Source organism: Scyliorhinus torazame, chromosome 12 (assembly GCF_047496885.1).
Source record: "Scyliorhinus torazame isolate Kashiwa2021f chromosome 12, sScyTor2.1, whole genome shotgun sequence".
NCBI lineage: Eukaryota > Metazoa > Chordata > Chondrichthyes > Carcharhiniformes > Scyliorhinidae > Scyliorhinus > Scyliorhinus torazame.
Genome location: NC_092718.1, coordinates 208,112,303 through 208,127,808, shown reverse-complemented (window position 1 = coordinate 208,127,808; position 15,506 = coordinate 208,112,303). Strand labels below are relative to the sequence as shown.

Here is a 15,506-nt window from a genome sequence, read left to right as displayed (position 1 = left end):
GCCAGGTGAGTGCAGGGCATCGTGCATGGCATATACACTCCCTGGACCTGGGGCATCCCAGCGATAGCGGAGAATCCTCCTGCCCGGGCATCTTGTTGCGCCTGGTCCATGTCAAAAACGATGTAGTCTTCTGCCCGGGCATACAGGGCATTCGTGACCTGTCGGATGCACCTGTGGGCTGTGACCACACAGGTCCCCACTCGAGCCCTGGAATGATCCCTTTGCATAAATGTTCAGGGCTGCAGTGACCTGGACGACCACCAGGTGCGAGCGTCCTCCACCTCCACGTGGTGACAAGTCCACGAGGATATGGCATGGGCGGCCGGGTCCTCAGGGAGTGGGGAGGGTCCAGCACATGGGCCACTGCCTTGAGCATCTGCAGACTCTATTGCCACAGCCTTCTCCGGCATATGGCCGCAATGGGTAATAATAACAATAACAATAATAATAATAATAATAATAATAATAATAATAATAATAATTGCTCGTCACAAGCAGGCTTCAATGAAGTTACTGTGAAACGCCCCTAGTCGCCATATTCTGGCGCCTGTTCAGGGAGGCCAGTATGGGAACACATGATCCAGGAGTTGGCATGGAGGTGCAGCGAGCAGTTGCCCCCCCCCCCCCCAAACCTCCCATGGCGGCCCACCGCTGCTGGCCCACCCCCAGCCGAGGGTCCCCGTTCCCCACCAAGCACAGAGGCAGCAAGCGCAGCGCCGCCAGGCTCTTTGCTTGTGAGAAAGGATTGCTACTTACCTCCTCGGCTCCCCACAGGAGCCCTTCCATCAGGTTCACGTTTTGAAAAAAAGAGTACTAATCGGCGCCAGCGTGACCACTTGCTGGGGAGGCCGCTGAATGACAGGAGGCCATTGGGTGACGGGTGGGTCTTGTTATTGTATGGAAATTGGTCTTAAGTAGCGATAATTGGTTTCTCGCCACGCTATGGCAGAATTCCGAATTCACCTACGAGAGCAGGCCGGTTGCATTGCAAACTGTTTGGCGCCTGGCGCTGTTCACGTTTCTGGCCTCTCCCACTATTCACCGGCCTCGTTACGTTTGAGCGTGAGTGTAACGAGGCCGGAAGTTCACATCCTATGTTTACAAGTATCTAGGTTAGATTAGCCCTTGAACTTAAAATTCAATAAATAAGGGCAGCACGGTGGCGCAGTGGGTTAGCCCTGCTGCCTCACGGCGCCGATGTCCGAGGTTCGATCCCGGCTCTGGGTCACTGTCCGTGTGGTTTGCACATTCTCCCCGTGTTTGCGTGTGTTTCGCCCCCACAACCCAAAGATGTGCAGGCTAGGTGGATTGGCCATGCTACATTGCCCCTTAATTGGAAAAAATTAATTGGATACTCTGCAAATTTATTTTTAAAAATTCAACAAAATAGACCCAAGATCATATTCAACCTGCATGCAACATAACCCTTTCAGCCTGGTATCATGACTCGACATTGAAGAGTTAGCCTAGATTGTAGCCCCGCCCCAGAGCAAGTGCTTTTCATTTTCAAATCGAGATGAACATAACATTCTAGCATGTAGGAATTTAAGCTGCAGCACAGGAATCAAGCTCAACGGTTTAAAAGAATATTTAAGATGGTTTCAAATATTAAGCCTATAAGATGCAACATTTCGATAAAAAAACTGCCTGTGCTAATCACAATTATTTTGAAAAACATTTCACGAACTGTTAAGAGTAATTTTTAAACTATTTCTCAACTGTTGCATAACCTTTCGCATTGCTGCAATAATTCAAGTAAACCATTATTACCAGCATTTCAAGATTCCGAGCAAATATGAGTCAGCTGTGCAAAAACACGCTTCCATATCCACGCTGACTTAAGGAACAATTCGAACGAGAAGCTGAGAGCTGCACTAACCTCATGGGGATGCATTTCAGAGAGTCAGGGCACTTTGTTTCAATTTGCATTGCGTCAGACTTGCGCATGTTGACTCCAAATGGCACACACAACACTGTGAGAAACGCACATTTCCCAGATTTGTCATCCTTACCCCATAGCAAAAAAGGCTTGCATTTATTGATGTCTTTATTGTTGGAACAAAATGTGCCAACAGGCTTCGCGGAGGGGTAATATCCTTTAAGGAAGGAAATCTGCCATCCTTACCTGGCCTGGTCCACATGACTCAGGGCCACAATTACGTTAACTGACTCTCAACTACCCTCTGGAACAGCCTAGCAAGGCCATTCAGTGCAAAGGCCATTAAGGGATGGGTAGTAAATGCTGGCTCTGCCGGCGCTGCTCATATTCCATGCAAGAATTTTTTAAAAATGAAAAACTGGATGCTGTGTGAAAGGAGGTGGTATTAAAATGGATGACCAAAAGCTTGCAAAGGAGGGAAGAGAACTGAGTGATCGGAGGACTGAAATCTGCAACATGGGGCTTAGACAGCAAAATCAAGGGTCACCAATAATGGAGTCAAGGACCGAGGCGTATCCACAGGGGAATACAGTTTTTGGGTCCGGGGAGTGGGGTTGCTTTAGGGTTAGATAAGCTTGTAGAGACTAGAAGGGGCAAGGTCATGAAGAAATTTAAACATGAGGCTTAATTTTAGATGGGAAATTGTGGAAGCCAATGTATCAGTGAGTACTAGGCGGGACGTGGGTTGATGGGGAACGGATGTTGGTGTGTGATAGGATGTGGGAAGAGTTTAGGATGACTTGGCAGTTTATGGAAGGTGGAGGTCTGAGATGGGAGAAACATTGGAACTGTCAAGTCTGGTGGCAACAAAGTTTTGAGGATTTCAACAGTTGGGGTAAAAGCAGTGATAGGCAATTGTAAACAAATGCAAGTAGACCAACTTTGTGACAAATAGAAACAGCTGCCCACAGTTCCTCCAACAAAATAAAATACAGCATTTGTTTCAAAACATTTGCTTTTGAGACAGGAGAAGGTTCCCATACAAGACAAAACTTTAAAAAGTCACAAGACAAGGTAAACGCTGACGATCACTTGACCAGAGCTTACCACTAAAATTGAGTTGAGAACAAGTGCAGAGTGAATGAATAATGTTGATAACCAAGCCATGGGTGGAAGCCCGAAGGGACAGAGGCCCAGTGGCCACCAATAAAGTAACCACGTGGAAGAGGTAGGGGAGATGTGCAGCCACATCGAGTGAATTGTTGAAAGACAACATCAGCATGTAACGGGCTAGGATTGCAATGTCATCCCACATCAGGTGCTGTTCCAGAGTAGGAGTTGGAGAGAGGCAAGTCTTATCAATTATTTTGCACATTCTTCCAATCACCTGCAGAGAAGGAACAGCAAGAAAAAGGTCACATGTAGCAAAAGAGGAAAACTTTGACAAAGGGTCATCAGGACTCGAAACGTTAACTTTCTTCTCTCCCTACAGATGCTGGCAGACCTGCTGAGATTTTCCAGCATTTTCTCTTTTGGTTTCAGATTTCAGCATCCGCAGTAATTTCCTTTTATACATTGTTTAACAAATTGGTCCGCACAGTAATTTAGATATAGAGCATATACAGCTTGAAGTTTAAGACAAGAGAAGAGCATCGGAACAGGAGTATGCCATTCAGCCAGTCGAGCCTGCTCTGCCATTAAAAATGAGTGGACACTTTGATGTGTGTTTTTACACTCACTATTCCCATAAACGTTTACATTATTGCGAATCAGAAATCTATCAATTTCTGCTTTAAACATACACAATGACTGAGCTTCCACAGCCCAAATAATGACCAAAATTGAATGAATTCAAAGCTGCCAGAAATTCCTCGGGCAAAGCTCTGCTGTTTAAATATAACTCCCAATTTGCATCAATTGAATTTGATAAAATGTTTCTCCCTCCTTCAACATGCATATGAACCTTCGCATTGCTGGAGGACCTCCATTTAGTCGCTTAAGTGGGCATTGATCATGTGTGAGTTTTGACAGTGATTGTCTGCAGGCCATTGAGAACGGGGAAGCCCAGGTTGCTTGTGTTTGGACTGTGCACATTTTCCAGTGAGGGTCATCGGATAACTGTAAAGAGGAAGTCTTGACCCTTCCCTAGCCAAGGGATATTAACTAAAATCGGTTAACAGCACAAACCAAGTATCAAACCTGTGACCTCTGATCAGCAATGACTTAGGTGTCACATCAGGCCGTATTTCACTCACTATGTCATTGGGTTTGGTACCAACATGCAAGCGTAAATTCCTAGAGTAATTGAATCCAAGTGACAAATTATCAGAGATATTTTTCCCCATACCTTGCTTGAAACAAGCTTTACATTTCCTGATGCCAGGGCTACTGCAGTATCTGCCATGACCTCTGCTTTGATTGAGCCCAAACCACCTGTAGCACTGGTCTTTATGAAACTGTCGAGCACCACATCGAGCAGGTCTGTGATCTGCACAAGCAAACAGGGATGAGACAAACAAAATGGCATCAAAAGTCAAACCAGAGACAACTGCAAAACGGAAAAATGTCTCAATGTAAAAGTCGTAAAGGATGACAATATATCACCAGAACATTTTTTTAAACTGGGTGTCAAAACGGTTGCCACTTCTGTCAATGGAGCAATGGCGCTTTGTAATTATAAATCGGCTAACAAACCAGAAATCAAAAACATACTAAAAAGTCTAAATGTCAGCAAAAATATCTTTGACTAGAATTATATTTTAATTATCTTCAATAAAACATTGTATAGTGCAAGCATGAAGCCGTTGGTGCTTTGGGTTGATAATGATCACTCCCCCCCCCCCCCCCCCCCCCCCCCCCGACTCTTCCGCTGCCCCCTCCCCCGCAACCTCCGTGATGTGTTTTGCAGAGGCGGTCCGCCATTGGCCGGTGACTGTATCTTCTGATCCCTCCATTGTCAATGTTATTCACACCCTACACCATTGGGGAATCTGAGGCCGGGGGCTCCCGCCAGTGGGAACAGTTGCAAAATCCCGCCCATAATTTCAAGTCACAAGAAGCCCTTCTTTGGAATGTTAATTTAATGCATTTTAAAAAGTTTGTTTTGTCATAGAATTTACAGTGCAGAAGGAGACCATTCAGCCAATCGAGTCTGCACCAGCTCTTGGAAAGAGCACCCTACCCAAGGTCAACACCTCAACCCTACCCCCAGAACCCAACCCAACACTAATGGCAATTTTGGACACTAAGGGGAATTTATCATGGACAATCCACCTAACCTGCACATCTTTGGACTGTGGGAGGAAAGCGGAGCACCCGGAGGAAACCCACGCACACACGGGGAGGATGTGCAGACTCCGCACAGACAGTGACCCAAGCCGGAATCGAACCTGGGACCCTGTAGCTGTGAAGCAATTGTGCTATCCACAATGCTACCGTGCTGCCCACTGATTTAACTTGTCCTAAGCATCGTATTCTCCATACTATTCTCCATAGTAAGGCCGGTTCAGCTCATTTGGCTGGAAAGCTGGTTTGTGATGCAGAGCAAGGGCAGCAGCACAGGTTCAATTCCTGCACCGGTGGAGGCTCTTCATTAAGGTCCCGCCTTCTCAATCTTGCCCCTTGCCTGAGGTGGTGATCCTCAGGTTAAATCACCATCAGTCAGCTCTTCCCCTCAGAGGGGAAAGCATCTGGGGCTATGGCAACTTGACTTAATTATTCTCCATTCATACGTGGATTATTATTTGCAAAAGTTAAGTTCTTTTATTTCATTCTATTTTTTGTATTATGCCATGGAAAGCCACAGGCAAACTAGAATTTTCCTTGAAATGTTACAAGGCAGTTACATTTGCAGCCAAATCCAGAAATTAAAATGAATAAAACATGCAAAAAAATTATACAGATATTTTGCCGACTACCTGTAGCCCTTTGCTTCTCTATAATCTACTATTTACCAAAGGCAATCCTTAGAACACACCCAACTATCTTTTACTCATAATCTTAGAATTCCTTACCTAATACTGATGTGAAAGCACCATTATCACAAAGACGGCAATGATTCAAAAGGGCTACCAGCACCTAAACACTACTCGGAACAATAAATGTGTCCACATCTCAGTATCAAAAGTTAAAAATATTCCTTTGGTCACCCCTAATGTCTTTCTCTGGTTCCCTGCCTATTGCTATTGGTAGGTCAGTGGTTAGCACTGTTGCTTCACAGCGCCAGGGTCCCAGGTTCGATTCCCGGCTTGGGTCACTGTCTGTGTAGAGTCTGCACGTTCTCCCCGTGTCTGTGTAGGTTCCCTCCGGGTGCTCCGGTTTCCTCCCACAAGTCCCGAAAGACATGCTTGTTAGGTGAATTGGACATGATAAATTGCCCTTAGTGTCCAAAATTGCTCTTAGAGTTGGGTGGGGTTACTGAGTTATGGGGATAGGGTGGAGGTGTTGACCTCGGGTAGGGTGCTCTTTTCAAGAGCCGGTGCAGACTCGATGGGCCGAATGGTCTCCTTCTGCACTGTAAATTCTATGATCTATTCTGAATTCTCCCTCCGTGTATCCAAACAGGTGCCGGAGTGTGGCGACGAGGGGATTTTCACAGTAACTTCATTGCAGTCTTAATGTAAGCCTACTTGTGACAATAAGATTATTATTTCCATCTTGACGTCTCTAAGGTGTTTTTGGTTGTTAAACATGGTTTTAAAAAAGCAAGTTGTTGTGGAGAGACTAAGAGCGAGCTTGTGTGCAGCTATGCTGAGTTGCAACATATCGCCCAACAGGAGGGAAACAAACCTTTTGGAACTGCAGTTGTGAAATCAAGAAGTGTACTTTGTTATAAATGTAGCAATGTATCACTTATTTTAGCTACACTGGCTCATAAACAGTCAGATTACAGTAATTAGACCTGGAGGCATTTCATTAAAAATTGCATTGATACCTGACCGAGGCTGCCCCAGATTTTTGCCTGGATAGAAGGGTACATTTGCTTCTCGTTAATGGTCATTGTGATCAACTTATCCAGGATGGCAGTAACCCGCTGACGTTTGGCATCATCATTGTGCTTACAGAAACGAACCAGGTTCGACAACCAGGGTGTCATGTATTCCAGACAAAGGTGTTTCAGTTCAATACCTATAATAAAAAGTTTGTTAAACTTGAAAATCTTTGCGTCAATCATTTTGTTCACTGGCATCCTTAAAGCAAATAAAGAAATTCTGCACAGTATCTGGTGACAGCAGCAGGTTTCATCTGCTCAGGTCAGTCATATGTGGGCTCATGGGGGGAGGGAAGTTGTAATTTATGTTGTCAGACTTGCTAAGTGTGATACTCCAGCACTGTAACTGCTTGCTTCAGCCAAGTGGAAAATTAATCTATTTGGAGCCTCGGCACCCAGGTGCAGTGGCCCACTTCTCTAACTCCAAATAAAGCACATTTATAATCTAGTTGGAACCACGAGAAAGGTACTAAGCTGAGGCTAATGGGAAGAAACAGAAAGTGAAACATTCAAATCAACTCCGACACACCTCTTTGTGGCTAATTCAGAGCAGGTTCCCCACTGCATCGCCTGCACTGCCAAAAGAGCTCAGAGGAAAATCATGGGCGAAGACAAATACAGGGGCACATTTAAAGCCATCAGGAAATCTGAACCTGGACCGGAGGTGAAAAGGTAGTACGAGAACCACTGCACCACCCACACCCTTCTAAACTGCAATGCTTCCAAATTGTTCTTCAAAGAAAAACGTGCTTACTGGATTTACTAAATCCTGAGATGCACTCTTCAAGGAACTCCAGCGTCAGGTGAGGCTCATTTGCTGCCAAGGTTTTACTGATGGAGACAATAAACAATGTGTTGTTTGCAGGGATGCACAGTCCAGATGTCTCCAGCAACTGACCCTCGATCTTCAGATTGAAGGTACATGTTAAGGCACACAGGAGATTATAGGCAGCAGACCTACGGGAATGTAAATAAAGGCAAAATTAAAATTCGCACCCAAGGAAATGAAGTGGCGCTTGTGAACATAATTGCAGGATCAATTGCAGCCAATATTTTTCCAGCTGCAAACATACATAACAAGGTTTAGCCTGTCTGAAATAGCTTGAAGACACTACTTTGAATGGAACGTAGCTAGTCAATGACAGTGAGGCTCATCTGAATTTGACCAAAATTGCACACACATGGGGTTATATGCCAAAACACGGGGTGCAGTTCCCATTAACCAGAAAATGAACTGGACCAGCCATCTAATCATTGAGGTTACAAGCGCAGGTCAGAGGCTGGGAATTTTGCATTGTGTAACTCACTTCCTGGCTTTGTAAATCTATCCGGAATCACAGCACTGGCAAAATTAGATTTTATTTAAAATATCCGAGGTCCTTGGTGGAACCCAATAAATTACAGTCACCAGGTTTGTAACTTAAAACATGAGTAGCCTTTTACTATGTACAGTATTATAATTAAACTGACAGGGAATGTAACTGACTATCTCTTCCCCTTTCCCAACCCCCTTTCTAACTCGCGCCACTCTCTACGCGAACACAGACAAACCACAAAGAGGAAAGGGTGGAGGAAAGAAATTATTAAATAAAACTAAAAGATCTTAGTTGAGTTGGGATGACTTCCGCAGTCAATGTCTTTCTGGAGCTCAGGCTTTCATCTTTGTTCATGCTTCCCTCTAGGCTTGGGATGATCTTCTCTGGCAAGGTTGTCTACCTTCTCTGCTGACTCAGCATCATTTCAGGGTCACAGCAAAGGATGTGCCAGGCGCTCATTGCTTTCAGAACATTACAGCAGTTATTTCATTTGAGCAAGCAGGAGAGAGAGCGAGGACACGAGATAGAGAGAGCGAGGGCGCGAGATAGAGAGAGAGCGAGGGCGCGAGAGAGAGCGAGAATGCGAGAGAGAGCGAGGGTTCGAGAGAGAGCGAGGGCGCGAGAGAGAGCGAGGGCGTGAGAGAGAGCGAGGGCGTGAGAGAGAGCGAGGGCGTGAGAGAGAGCGAGGGCGTGAGAGAGAGCGCAAGGTAGAGAGAGCGCAAGGTAGAGAGAGTGCAAGGTAGAGAGAGTGCAAGGTAGAGAGAGCGCAAGGTAGAGAGAGCGCAAGGTAGAGAGAGCGCAAGGTAGAGAGCGCGCAAGGTAGAGAGCGCGCAAGGTAGAGAGCGCGCAAGGTAGAGAGCGCGCAAGGTAGAGAGCGCGCAAGGTAGAGAGAGCGCAAGGTAGAGAGAGCGCAAGGTAGAGAGAGCGCAAGGTAGAGAGAGAGAGAGAGCGAGGGCGCGCAAAAGAGCGAGGGCGGGCAAGAGAGCGAGGGCGCGCAAGAGAGCGAGGGCGCGCAAGAGAGCGAGGGCGCGCAAGAGAGCGAGGGCGCGCAAGAGAGCGAGGGCGCGCAAGAGAGCGAGGGCGCGCAAGAGAGCGAGGGCGCGCAAGAGAGCGAGGGCGCGCAAGAGAGAGCGAGGGCGCGCAAGAGAGAGCGAGGGCGCGTAAGAGAGAGCGAGGGCGCGCAAGAGAGAGCGAGGGCGCGCAAGAGAGAGCGAGGGCGCGCAAGAGAGAGCGAGGGCGCGCAAGAGAGAGCGAGGGCGCGCAAGAGAGAGCGAGGGCGCGCAAGAGAGAGCGAGGGCGCGCAAGAGAGAGCGAGGGCGCGCAAGAGAGAGCGAGGGCGCGCAAGAGAGCGCGAGGGCACGCAAGAGAGAGCGAGGGCACGCAAGAGAGAGAGAGGGCACGCAAGAGAGAGGGCACGCAAGAGAGAGAGAGAGGGCACGCAAGAGAGCGAGAGGGCACGCAAGAGAGAGAGAGGGCACGCAAGAGAGAGAGAGGGCACGCAAGAGAGAGAGAGGGCACGCAGGAGAGCGAGGGCACGCAGGAGAGCGAGGGCACGCAGGAGAGCGAGGGCACGCAGGAGAGCGAGGGCACAAAAGAGAGAGCGAAGGCACAAAAGAGAGAGCGAAGGCACGCAAGAGAGAGCGAAGGCGCGCAAGAGAGAGCGAGGGCGCGCAAGAGAGAGCGAGGGCGCGCAAGAGAGAGCGAGGGCGCGCAAGAGAGAGCGAGGGCGCGCAAGAGAGAGCGAGGGCGCGCAAGAGAGAGCGAGGGCGCGCAAGAGAGAGCGAGGGCGCGCAAGAGAGAGCGAGGGCGCGCAAGAGAGAGCGAGGGCGCGCAAGAGAGAGCGAGGGCGCGCAAGAGAGAGCGAGGGCGCGCAAGAGAGCGAGGGCGCGCAAGAGAGCGAGGGCGCGCAAGAGAGCGAGGGCGCGCAAGAGAGCGAGGGCGCGCAAGAGAGCGAGGGCGCGCAAGAGAGCGAGGGCGCGCAAGAGAGCGAGGGCGCGCAAGAGAGCGAGGGCGCGCAAGAGAGCGAGGGCGCGCAAGATAGCGAGGGCGCGCAAGATAGCGAGGGCGCGCAAGAGAGCGAGGGCGCGCAAGAGAGCGAGGGCGCGCAAGAGAGCGAGGGCGCGCAAGAGAGCGAGGGCGCGCAAGAGAGCGAGGGCGCGCAAGAGAGCGAGGGCGCGCAAGAGAACGAGGGCGCGCAAGAGAGCGAGGGCGCGCAAGAGAGAGCGAGGGCGCGCAAGAGAGAGCGAGGGCGCGCAAGAGAGAGCGAGGGCGCGCAAGAGAGAGCGAGGGCGCGCAAGAGAGAGCGAGGGCGCGCAAGAGAGAGCGAGGGCGCGCAAGAGAGAGCGAGGGCGCGCAAGAGAGAGCGAGGGCGCGCAAGAGAGAGCGAGGGCGCGCAAGAGAGAGCGAGGGCGCGCAAGAGAGAGCGAGGGCGCGCAAGAGAGAGCGAGGGCGCGCAAGAGAGAGCGAGGGCGCGCAAGAGAGAGCAAGGGCACGCAAGAGAGAGCGAGGGCACGCAAGAGAGAGAGAGGGCACGCAAGAGAGAGGGCACGCAAGAGAGAGAGAGGGTACGCAAGAGAGCGAGAGGGCACGCAAGAGAGAGAGAGGGCACGCAAGAGAGAGAGAGGGCACGCAAGAGAGAGAGAGGGCACGCAAGAGAGAGCGAGGGCACGCAAGAGAGAGCGAGGGTACGCAGGAGAGCGAGGGCACGCAGGAGAGCGAGGGCACGCAGGAGAGCGAGGGCACGCAGGAGAGCGAGGGCACAAAAGAGAGAGCGAAGGCACAAAAGAGAGAGCGAAGGCACGCAAGAGAGAGCGAGGGGACGCAAGAGAGAGCGAGGGCACGCAAGAGAGAGAGAGGGCACGCAAGAGAGAGGGCACGCAAGAGAGAGAGAGGGTACGCAAGAGAGCGAGAGGGCACGCAAGAGAGAGAGAGGGCACGCAAGAGAGAGAGAGGGCACGCAAGAGAGAGAGAGGGCACGCAAGAGAGAGCGAGGGCACGCAAGAGGGAGCGAGGGTACGCAGGAGAGCGAGGGCACGCAGGAGAGCGAGGGCACGCAGGAGAGCGAGGGCACGCAGGAGAGCGAGGGCACGCAGGAGAGCGAGGGCACAAAAGAGAGAGCGAAGGCACAAAAGAGAGAGCGAAGGCACGCAAGAGAGAGCGAGGGCACGCAAGAGAGAGCGAGGGCACGCAAGAGAGAGCGAGGGCACGCAAGAGAGAGCGAGGGCACGCAAGAGAGAGCGAGGGCACGCAAGAGAGAGCGAGGGCACGCAAGAGAGAGCGAGGGTACGCAAGAGAGAGCGAGGGCACACAAGAGAGAGCGAGGGCACACAAGAGAGAGCGAGGGCACGCAAGAGAGAGCGAGGGCACGCAGGAGAGCGAGGGCACGCAGGAGAGAGAGGGCACGCAGGAGAGCGAGGGCGCGAGAGAGAGAGCGCAAGAGAGCGAGGGCGCGAGAGAGAGGGAGAGAGCGAGGGCGAGTGAGAGAGAGCGAGGGCGAGAGAGAGCAAGGGCGTGAGGGGAAAAGCAAGGGCACGAGAGAGAGCGCGCGAGGGTGTGAGAGATCAAGGGCGTGAGAGAGAGCGAGGGCGTGAGAGAGAGAGCGCGAGAGAGAGAGCAAGGGCGATAAAACCATAAGACATAGGAGCAGAATTAGGGCACTCGGCCCATCGAGTCTGCTCCGCCATTCAATCATGGCTGATATTTTCTCATCCCCATTCTCCTGCCTTCTCCCCATTACCCCTGATCCCCTTATTAATCAAGAACCTATCTATCTCTGTCTGAAAGACACTCAGTGATTTGGCCTCTACAGCCTTCTGCGGCAAAGAGTTCCACAGATTCACGATCCTCTGGCTGAAGAAATTCCTCCTCATTTCTGTTTTAAAGGATCATCCCTTTAATCTGAGATGGTGTCCACTGGTTCTAGTTTTACCTACAAGTGGAAACATTCTCTCCACGTCCACTCTATCCAGGCCTTGCAGTAACTGTAAGTTTCAATAAGATCCCCCTCATCCTTCTGAACACCAAAGAGTACAGACCCAGAGTCCTCAACCATTCCGCATACGACAAGCTCTTCATTCCCAGGATCATTCTTGTGAATCTCCTCTGGACCCTTTCAAAGGCCAGCACATCCTTCCTTAGATATGGGCCCAAAACTGCTCACAATGAGAGAGAGCGAAGGCGCGAGAGAGACAGAGCGAGGGCGCGGGGGAGTGCGAGGGCGCGGGAGAGAGAACGAGGGCGCGGGAGAGAGAACGAGGGCGCGGGAGAGAGAACGAGGGCGCGGGAGAGAGAGCGAGGGCGCGGGAGAGAGCGAGGGCGCGGGAGAGAGAGCGAGGGCGCGGGAGAGAGAGCGAGGGCGCGGGAGAGCGAGGGCGCGGGAGAGCGAGCGAGGGCGCGGGAGAGCGGGCGAGGGCGCGGGAGAGCGGGCGAGGGTGCGGGAGAGCGAGCGAGGGCGCGGGAGAGCGAGCGAGGGCGTGGGAGAGCGAGCGAGGGCACGGGAGAGCGAGCGAGGGCACGGGAGAGCGAGCGAGGGCGCAGGAGAGCGAGCGAGGGCGCGGGAGAGCGAGCGAGGGCGCGGGAGAGCGAGCGAGGGAGAGCGAGCGAGGGCGCGGGAGAGCGAGCGAGGGCGCGGGAGAACGAGCTCAGCAGAGACTCCCAGCCATGGAAGCACAGTGGCGATCCCTCTTGGATGTGAACTAGGAAGGGGGGAACTAGAGGCGCTGTTCCTCAGCAACCGGTCAGTCAGTGCAGAGTTGTGGCTGGTTCCCTCCCAGCTTCCCACTCCAGCGTTGGGCAGCAAGTGAGTTGCCAGAATGTGCTCCATCCCTGGGACAATGGCCTCACAACCTCACACCTGTTTCCTACAGCAGTGTCGATTCCCTCGCCCGCTACTGCACTCACTTAAAGGAACAACTGTTGAACAGCTCTCCGAGCCTCCAACCGAGCTAACCAGCAGCCAGAGCTATGACAGGCGCCATTCCAGTACTTGGGAGTCACTTCTGCAGCTCTTTCACCTGCTTGCTGAGGGATTCTGGGATTGTGTGTGTGTGTGTGTGGGGGGGGGGGGGGGTCACAGTTTGCACCAGAACAGATGCAAGGCAGCTAAGAGAAGTTCCCTCTGACTGTGAAGCAAATTGATTAATATTCTTCTCTGCAACTATACATGAAAGCTTTCATCTACTTGGCAGGAAAAACACAGGCAATGCTTCTGTGCAATGTGCATGCACGACCAATGTCAATACCGGTTTAAGTCTTTACGTTGGCCCGTACGTCATCGGATCACCATTCTACAATGAACGAGCTTCCGTGTATAAATGATTCGGTGTATGAATTATTGTGCACGTTAATTTATTCGCCTAAAATAAAAATTTCAAATCTCCATTGTTTTCAATAGCCACCAGAAGATGGATGTCGATTTCATGAGAATCCCAGCCATTCCGGGAGAGTTGTCAACCCTCAAGATGGGCTGGGTGAAAGGTGCAGGCCCCGATGGTTAGATTTTCCAGTGGCAGGGCAGAGAAAAATCAATTTGCTTATCCATGCACACGAGGGTGGAGAATACACCCGCAGCATGGCTGGTTCTGAAGTTACCAGTTTGCTGCAACAAAATGATAAAGAACAAGCAGGTTTCTTACAGCATCCAATTCTGCTGTTTGGTCTCCTGACGTCAATCTCAGGACTTGGGAACTGGAGGGAAACGTTGCAGAGAATCTCCAGTCAAATTTTTCCATTCCCAGTCAGAAAGCAGATACTTTATTTTAGAAACTGTTTTTTGCAAGCTGACAAGGCTGAAGCGTCATTACAGTTCCATGCAGCCAAGTCTGTGCAGCTCAGTCATTGAAAGCTAGATATTTCAGAGTGGAATAATGTTCAAATCTAACACATCAAATTCAAGATGCTGTGTGTTTGCATTTTCTTTTTAAAAAAAAAAAATAAAAATAAATTTAGAGTGCCCAATTATTTTTTTTCTCCAATTAAGGGGCGATTTACCGTGGCCAATCCAACTACCCTGCACATCTTTGGGTTGTGAAGGTGAGACCCACGCAGACGCGGAGAGAATGTGCAAACTCCATACGGACGGTGACCCAGGGCTGGGATCGAACCCGGGTCCTCGGCGCCGTGAGGCAGCAGCGCTAACCACTGTGCCGCCGTGCTGCCCTAGAATTTTCAAGCACACTATTAATAATAGATTAGAAAAAGGGAGATAAAACGTACCGTAAGCTTGGATCTGAGCTTCCAAGGTTCAGAAGTGCTATGTTCAGCAGTGTTCCTGGAACATCCTTTGGTCGTATTTTGGTGTGCTGTGGAATAGAGTCTGGTTGTGACAATTCCCAACGCGTCCTTATATGGATAATAGATTGCACTATTGCCTCACATTCTTGATGCATGAATGTCAATGGTGTGCCTTGATTGGCAATAGTTAATGTGAACTGGCTCTCATCCACCAGGCAGATTTCCTCAATTTCTGAAGCATAGTAAATGTCATTCAGAAACACAGACTGGCCAAGGACCCGTGTTCGCTCTGCCGAGGTCACCTGAACTGCTGTGGATCCCACCTAATTTAAAGAATAAAAGGTATCGATAAAATTCACAGGAGAACAAACAATGCTATGTGCATCATCATCAAAATATTTAATTTCAACAGTATCATTTTTCAGTAGAGTTACAATAAAACTCTGAAGTCAGCTAGCTACCAAAGAGTATTTCGTCATTATAAACAGAAATATTAAGAGGAGGAAAAGATCTTTATTGCGTATCTCAGTTAATTAGAACCAAGATTCTGACAAGACTAACAATGTTAGATGGTATTTAATTTAAAGTATTACAGTGGACAGCCAGGCTGATAATAGTGAGGACAAGGGTTAACATAAAAATAAACTGCAAAGGGAAATAAGAGAGAAAAAGAGTACAAGAAGAGACTGGCAGTTAACATCAAAGGGAACTCAAAAGTTTCCTATCGGGATCTAAATTGCAAATGGGTAGCAAAACAAGGGGTGGGGTTGATAAAGGACCACAAAAGATATCCACACATGTAGGCAGAGGGCATGGTTGAAGTGCTAAAGGAATACTTTGCACCTGTTTTTCTTTTTAAAAAATAGAGGGAAGAAGATGCCTCTGAAGTCATAACAAAAGAGGAAGAACAGTAGCTGAGAGACTAGAGAGGCGAGAATTAGATAAAACTGTACATAAACAATCTAGATTCAGAAATTCAATGCAAAGTGGTTTTGGTCATGCGTGTTTAGGCTCGCCCAAACTCAAATAGCATTACGGAAACTTTATGTTTACCTCAGTTGAACATCTCACCCACTAGGTAGCACATGCA

The 15,506-nt window shown here is 49.9% G+C and overlaps 1 protein-coding gene across 6 annotated transcripts in view; it reads right to left on the bottom strand.

Annotated features, from left to right (window-relative positions):
* Positions 1–15,506, bottom strand: part of nf1a (neurofibromin 1a) — a 372,455-nt gene that overhangs the window by 73,344 nt on the left and 283,605 nt on the right. For 5 of the 6 annotated variants that reach the window (XM_072469810.1, XM_072469812.1, XM_072469811.1 and 2 more), the window contains 5 exons: positions 14,399–14,739; positions 7,624–7,826; positions 6,813–7,006; positions 4,227–4,367; positions 2,987–3,266 (listed from right to left, as the gene is read on the bottom strand). In XM_072469810.1, coding sequence (XP_072325911.1) covers positions 2,987–3,266; positions 4,227–4,367; positions 6,813–7,006; positions 7,624–7,826; positions 14,399–14,739 — 1,159 coding nt within the window. Of the gene's footprint in view, positions 1–2,986; positions 3,267–4,226; positions 4,368–6,812; positions 7,007–7,623; positions 7,827–14,398; positions 14,740–15,506 lie in introns of those variants that run through there. The other variant, XM_072469815.1, reaches the window with a different exon arrangement.